General features: G+C 38.9%; 2 protein-coding genes across 2 annotated transcripts; one reads left to right on the top strand and one right to left on the bottom strand.

The window, feature by feature from the left end:
* The first annotated feature begins 582 nt into the window (after positions 1-582).
* On the top strand, positions 583-2,986 carry LOC104726004 (tryptophan synthase beta chain 1, chloroplastic). The gene is made up of 5 exons (XM_010444757.3): positions 583-1,155; positions 1,398-1,754; positions 1,852-2,294; positions 2,421-2,515; positions 2,637-2,986. Exons 1-5 carry the CDS (start codon positions 802-804, stop codon positions 2,810-2,812), a joined length of 1,425 nt encoding a protein of 474 aa, XP_010443059.1. The 5' UTR covers positions 583-801; the 3' UTR covers positions 2,813-2,986.
* A 737-nt stretch (positions 2,987-3,723) lies between these two features.
* LOC104726003 (glucose-6-phosphate/phosphate translocator 1, chloroplastic) lies at positions 3,724-6,592 on the bottom strand. Its single transcript, XM_010444756.3, has 5 exons — positions 5,755-6,592; positions 5,078-5,303; positions 4,768-4,990; positions 4,291-4,504; positions 3,724-4,049 (listed from the first exon to the last, which is right to left on the bottom strand). The coding sequence occupies exons 1-5, from the start codon at positions 6,253-6,255 to the stop codon at positions 4,038-4,040; spliced, it is 1,176 nt and encodes a 391-aa protein (XP_010443058.1). The 5' UTR covers positions 6,256-6,592; the 3' UTR covers positions 3,724-4,037.

Here is a 6,592-nt window from a genome sequence, read left to right as displayed (position 1 = left end):
AGTTTTAAACTTTATTTACAATAAATCATTAATCAAATACTACAATCAAATAAATATATTACCAAAAAATTACAAATGTGCATTTTGGGTTGGCCTGAACCCGATTGGACTAAGCTCGAAAAACCCTATAACCTGAACGGACTAAGTCTGAGAAGTTCGATTTTTTTAATATATATATTTAAATCTGAATCCGGTATTTTTTAGAGTCGGGTCGGGCCAGCCCGTGGGTTTTGGCGCTAATCGGCATACCTACAACATTTGGTAATGAAAACGAAAGATGCTTAGCATATAAAAGGATCATCAGCATTTTTAAATCACCTTCAGTTCAGTGCATACATGTTCCGACCAAGAATAATTTTGAACAATCTATCATCTATGCCATATACTAACTGAAATAAAATAAGGGTACTAGGGTAGAATCAAGAACACGGGTAGGTGATGATGGCTCATTTGGATATGTTTATTCTTTCTTTCAAAACCATGTGTTAAAAATACTCTTTTTCATTTTCGAAGTCATACCAACTTTTTTCGTTTTGGTAAAAGTCTTATTTGGCTAAAATCATATGTTTTGCTTCATAATAAGAAGACCACAAATAACCAAATTGATTTGCTCAACAATAATATTATAATATAATTTTTTTTTGTGGTCAGAATTTTTGACCAATTGTTTTTGAAAAAGAAAAAAGGAATCTATCAATGAAATCTATAAAAACACCCAAACAAAAACACTTTGAAAGGGTATCTCAAAGGAGAAGGAGGAAGAAGAATATATAAATTTGTTTGACTCAGAGAGATTCAGTAATGGCAGCCTCTGCTACTTTCAGAGCCTCCGTTTCTTCATCTCCTCCTTCGTCTTCTTCTTCTTCCTCTTCTCAGCTCACCCATTTGAGATCATCACCCTTCAAAGCTTTCAACTTTACGCCTCTGTCATCGTCTCGCAGCTCCAAGTCATCATCTTTCTCCGTCTCCTGCACTATCGCCAAGGACCCGGCTGTTCTTATGGCCCCCGGATCTGACCCGGCTCTCTGGCAAAGACCCGATTCCTTCGGTCGGTTTGGCAAGTTTGGTGGCAAGTATGTCCCTGAAACCCTTATGCACGCTCTCTCTGAGCTCGAATCAGCTTTCTATGCTCTCGCCACCGACGATGATTTCCAGGTATGGAATCAAACTGATACACTTTTGCGTTTTGAATTTGCGTTTATCATTTGCAGATTCATAAAAAGTTTGGATCTTGTTGATGTGAAATGTAAATTCTAGGGCACTTGAATGAATGAAATGGTTAGAGATAATAGGGAACAGAGCGAGAATGATATAATTACGAATCTTGTTTTTGGTTTGGTTCATCTTGTTTCAATGTCTGATTCATGTGTGTTTTGTGTCAATGAATCCTTTGTTAGAGAGAGTTGGCAGGGATCTTGAAGGACTATGTGGGTAGAGAAAGCCCTCTGTATTTTGCAGAGAGGCTCACTGAGCATTACCGGCGTGAAAATGGCGAAGGGCCGCTTATATACTTGAAGAGAGAAGACCTGAACCATACTGGTGCTCATAAGATTAACAACGCTGTGGCTCAGGCTCTTCTCGCTAAGCGTTTGGGGAAGAAGAGGATTATTGCTGAGACAGGAGCTGGTCAACATGGTGTGGCTACAGCTACTGTGTGTGCCCGTTTTGGTCTGGAGTGTATTATCTATATGGGTGCTCAAGATATGGAGAGACAAGCACTCAATGTGTTCAGAATGCGACTTCTTGGTGCTGAGGTGATGCTTAAGAAATTATCTCATTGGTTAGCCATCTGTTTTTTAAATGCGAGAAACATTGTTTCTGAACCTTTTTCTCGGGTTTCTGGTGTTACAGGTGAGAGGAGTTCACTCTGGAACAGCGACATTGAAGGATGCTACATCAGAAGCAATAAGAGATTGGGTGACCAATGTGGAGACTACCCATTACATTTTGGGATCTGTGGCTGGTCCTCATCCTTACCCGATGATGGTTAGAGACTTCCATGCTGTGATTGGTAAAGAAACTAGGAGACAAGCGTTGGAGAAATGGGGTGGGAAGCCAGATGTCTTGGTGGCTTGTGTCGGTGGTGGTTCAAACGCTATGGGACTCTTCCATGAATTTGTAAACGACAAAGAGGTCCGGATGATCGGTGTGGAAGCAGCGGGATTCGGATTGGACAGTGGCAAACATGCTGCTACATTGACAAAGGGAGATGTCGGTGTCCTCCATGGAGCTATGAGTTACTTGCTGCAAGATGATGATGGACAAATCATTGAACCACACTCCATCAGTGCAGGGTACGTGAGATTCTCTATTTGGATCCACTAGCCATCATAAGTAGGGATGTTGGGATGAGCTAGATTATCGAATAGTCTACTTAGTTACCCGCGGTTGCATGAACATGGTTTGATTTTCTCTTACAGATTGGACTACCCTGGAGTCGGACCCGAGCACAGTTTTTTTAAAGACATGGGACGGGCTGAATACTATAGCATAACCGACGAAGAAGCGTTGGAAGGTATGTATCAATGCATAGTCTTTAGTTCTGTATCAATACATAGTCTTTAGTTCTGTATTCAATAATCTGTTCTTTGTTTTGTAACTTGCCTTTTGCATTCTCTTTGATTTGCGGTTTGCAGCATTCAAAAGAGTGTCCCGGTTAGAGGGAATAATTCCAGCGCTCGAAACCTCACACGCATTAGCTTACCTCGAGAAGCTATGCCCCACGTTAGCAGACGGAACGAGAGTGGTCTTGAACTTCAGTGGAAGAGGAGATAAAGATGTTCAGACAGTGGCTAAATATCTTGAAGTTTGAAGAGAAACACTTTTGTTTGTGTTTTAGTTTTCATTTTCAGACAATGAAATCCTTTTTGTACTTGTAATATGTTTGTACTTTGCTTCTCTCTGGTCAAGAACGTTTCCAAAAAAATTGGAAATAGAAAATGATTACCAATAGAACATAATCTGAATAAATGTATGATTTCCGAAAGAGGTTCGAGTGCTTTGTTCCTCAATTTGCTTTCTTTTTCTCGTAATCAAAACTAAAACCTACTTCTGCAGATACAACAAACATGAAAATATGAATCTCAGAACTCATACCTCAGCTTTTTTTGAAATTAATAAGCCTATCAAAGAAGACCTCTATGAGACTATGACCAATGCAGCCAATTTAATCGGTTAATAACTCCATCTCAATGTTACATTAGAAATTAAAGAATGAAAGAGGTCCAATTGTTGGAAGACATATATATTCGCATATACTATAGCATCTGCTACTGTGTCATGTTCCCCTTGTGATCCTTACGATTTAAGCAAAAAATAAAAAGAGAAGTGGTGACTTTGATGAATAAATAAAAGCAAAATAAGCAAATTGCAAATTCCCACTGGAGAGACTAGAGAGGATATTTTTTTAGTATATTCTTCACCACAAACATCTCTCTGCCTCTTCTGAACTCCCAATAGACATCTCTCTGACTCTTTTCCAAGTCTGAACCAAATCTAATGCCTCTGTTCCATTTCCAAGCATCAACATTAATTTTGTAATAAAATCCATTATTGATTACTATTGTCTGTTTGGGGTCCTTTGGTCAATAGACTCAATAGAAATAGAATACTCAATACTCTAGTAAAATATAACTTGGACATCAACTCTTTCCGACATAACTAGTTCATGTAAGTTAAACAAGAACCTTGTGTATGCATAATGACAGCAAAACAAGAATAATCTGGAGATAATATATTCTCTATTTCTTTATAAATGATATTTTCTCTCTTAGTTGAAAAGAGAGTTTCAGGGTGTCGTCTTATTCTCAAGGGGACAATATCTATATCCCACTTTAGTTACAAAGAGGCAATCTTCTCACTTCCCCCAAATTCAAAAAAAAAAAGAAAAACTCAAATTAAAAAACTGCCTAACACACTCTAAAAGCATTCTCGTGTCTTATCTCATTATTGAGGATATCTACATTAAGCTCTTTCCCTCGGATTAAACCGAATTCACTAGCTCAACACCACACCCGTACACCCTTATGTCTTCCAAATCAGAGTTTTGCCTGCACGAAACGCCAAAACAAGGATAAACAAACGCGAATCTTGATTCTTGAATTATATCAAACCAATAAACTTAAGACGGTTTCTTGATAATGTCTGAGGAAGTTGTAGTTAAGTGACTTAAAGTCTAGTCATATGGCAAAGGTACATCATGTGGGTGTGAAGTGAAAGCCAAGAGACGCTTATTTATATGGAGAATAGTGGTATTCTGGTCATTTGAAGGTTTTGTGTTGAGTGTTTTACCTGGGAATACAAGAAGGTTCCAAGGATAGCAATGGCAGCTCCAAGGGCGTTAACAGGCTGGACTGGAGTGCGGAAGATAATGATGGAGGAGACAATGACGGAGATACGTTTCATCGTGTTACCAACACTGAATGTCAAGGGAGAGATTTGGTCTAAAGACATGTAAGAGACTTGGTTGTAAAGGTGATAGAACACACTCTGCGCGACCACCCACCTGTAAATTTGATAAAAGAAACAGTGGAATCGTATAAGCTAATGGGATGGATTCAATGTCCTAATCACTAAAAAAGACTCCAGGAGGATACATAATCATTTGGATGATAACAACAAAAAGTGAGAGCTAAAGACAAAACTTGACAAGTGGGTCTTTCACAACAAGGAACAAGACAAAGAATGCACATAACACGTAAAAATGTAGTTTTAGTGTTAAGAGTTTAAAGAGTTGTCTTCTCGTAAGAGATTTTAAAAGGAACTTACCAGACAAACTGTGGTCCGACAGCAGCGAGCGCATTTTGCCAACCATCAACCCACATCTGAGGTCCTTCAACCGCAATCGCAAAGGGAGTGAGGATCAATAAGGACAACATTGAGAGACAGGCGTAGTAGTTCATTCCGCTCACAGACTTTCCCTTCATTCCTTTCTTGGAGAAGATGTTACGGAAGACGAAAGCCAAGTTCGAAATCATCGCTCCCATAAAACCTGAAAAGCAAAGCCATTTCAAAATCAGTCCCAACCTCAATATAGAACATTGGATATATGACCAACGTATCAAGAGATATATATTACCAATCATGTTGAAGTTAAGCTCAGTAAGGGCAGAGAGAGCGCAACCACCAATGATTGGAATGAGAGACAGGTAAACCGAAGTAGGGAAGGTTTCACCCAAAATGAACCTAGAGACAAGCACACTAAACGCAGGTTCACCACTCTTGATGATGTGAGTGAACGAAACCGCAACCTTTGACATACTCACAGTCGCAGCCACATGACCAATTGTATGCGCCACAGCAACCTTTACGCAAATCCAAACAAAAACAAACTTTTTAATACAACGAACATATCAAAATAGTTCAATACTTTAAAACTATATACTAGAAGCTAAATTATGACTCTTGATTATTTCAGAATTTAGCTATGAAATTCAGAAATTATAACAACAAAATTCAGTAGCCTATCAATACAAACACAGCCAAAAAAAACATCACTTTCTCTTCTCTCTCTCTCCCTCAGTAGTTTTTATCTCAGGAAGCAAACAAAACTAAGCATATCACTCAGGTAACAACAAAACAAACAACAAATATTCCTGCAAGATCTGCATCAATTTGACCTTAAACCTCAAACACCCATCATCGTAAACATCGAAATCAAACCTAAAGTTTCAACCTTTTTTTTTTTAACCCGAAAGCAAAAACTCACCAAACCCACCAAACTTCAAAATCCCCCCCCCCACCAACCCCACTTACCGGAAAAAGAGTTTTCCAGAAATCGAAATCAGTCTTGGGAGTCTCAACGATCCCAACAGCCCAAGAGATAAGCATCATCAACGAACCAGCGGCAAGAGAGAGCGTCGAGGTAAGCCATGGGTAAGGGTAAGCGTTCAAGACCTTCTTGTTGTAGATATTGAACACAACGTTCAAAGCCCACCAAGTAGCAAAGTAAATCCCGATCTTCAAACGCTTAGCCGCCTCCGATTTCGTTTCCAGCGCCGTAGCATCATCACCACCGATCGGAGGCTGAGGCTCTGATCGGTCAGCTTCGTAAGCTTCACAGGGTCTCACTAACGGAGACTTGGCTCTCAGAGAAGAGAGGTGAAGCGGCTTCGTGACGGATAAAACGGTGCGTTTTGGAAGCTCCGTCGTCGATGGAAAGGAGAGAGAAAGTGGAGATCTTTGGTGTAGAGAAGAAGGGTTTCGTCGGAAAAGTCCGATCTTAGTTGAGAAAGTTTGCTTCGCCGATAAAACCATCGCCGGAGAGGTTTTTTCGTCGAATTAAAATAAAATAAAAAATAAAAATAAAAAAAGTTTAAACCTTTCGATCACAGAGAGAGAGAAGAATGGATCAAAAGTTTTGACCTAAAATCTTAAGAAAAAAACGAAGAACAATTCAAATAAAAACGAAACAGAGATCTTAGAAAGTAAAATTAGATGGTCTTTGTTTGTTCGCTATGTTGTTTTATTTACTTTATATAGACTGAGAGAAAGTGAATTATATACTTCTAACAACTTATTAGAAGTATATATACGATATTGATTTTTTTTTTTATTTTCTTTTCTTAAATAAATGGTTATTCTTTACCAAAAT

The sequence above is a fragment of the Camelina sativa genome, chromosome 11 (assembly GCF_030686135.1).
Source record: "Camelina sativa cultivar CO46 ecotype springtype chromosome 11, ASM3068613v1".
Lineage (NCBI taxonomy): Eukaryota > Viridiplantae > Streptophyta > Magnoliopsida > Brassicales > Brassicaceae > Camelina > Camelina sativa.
This window is presented reverse-complemented; position numbering and strand designations above follow the sequence as displayed.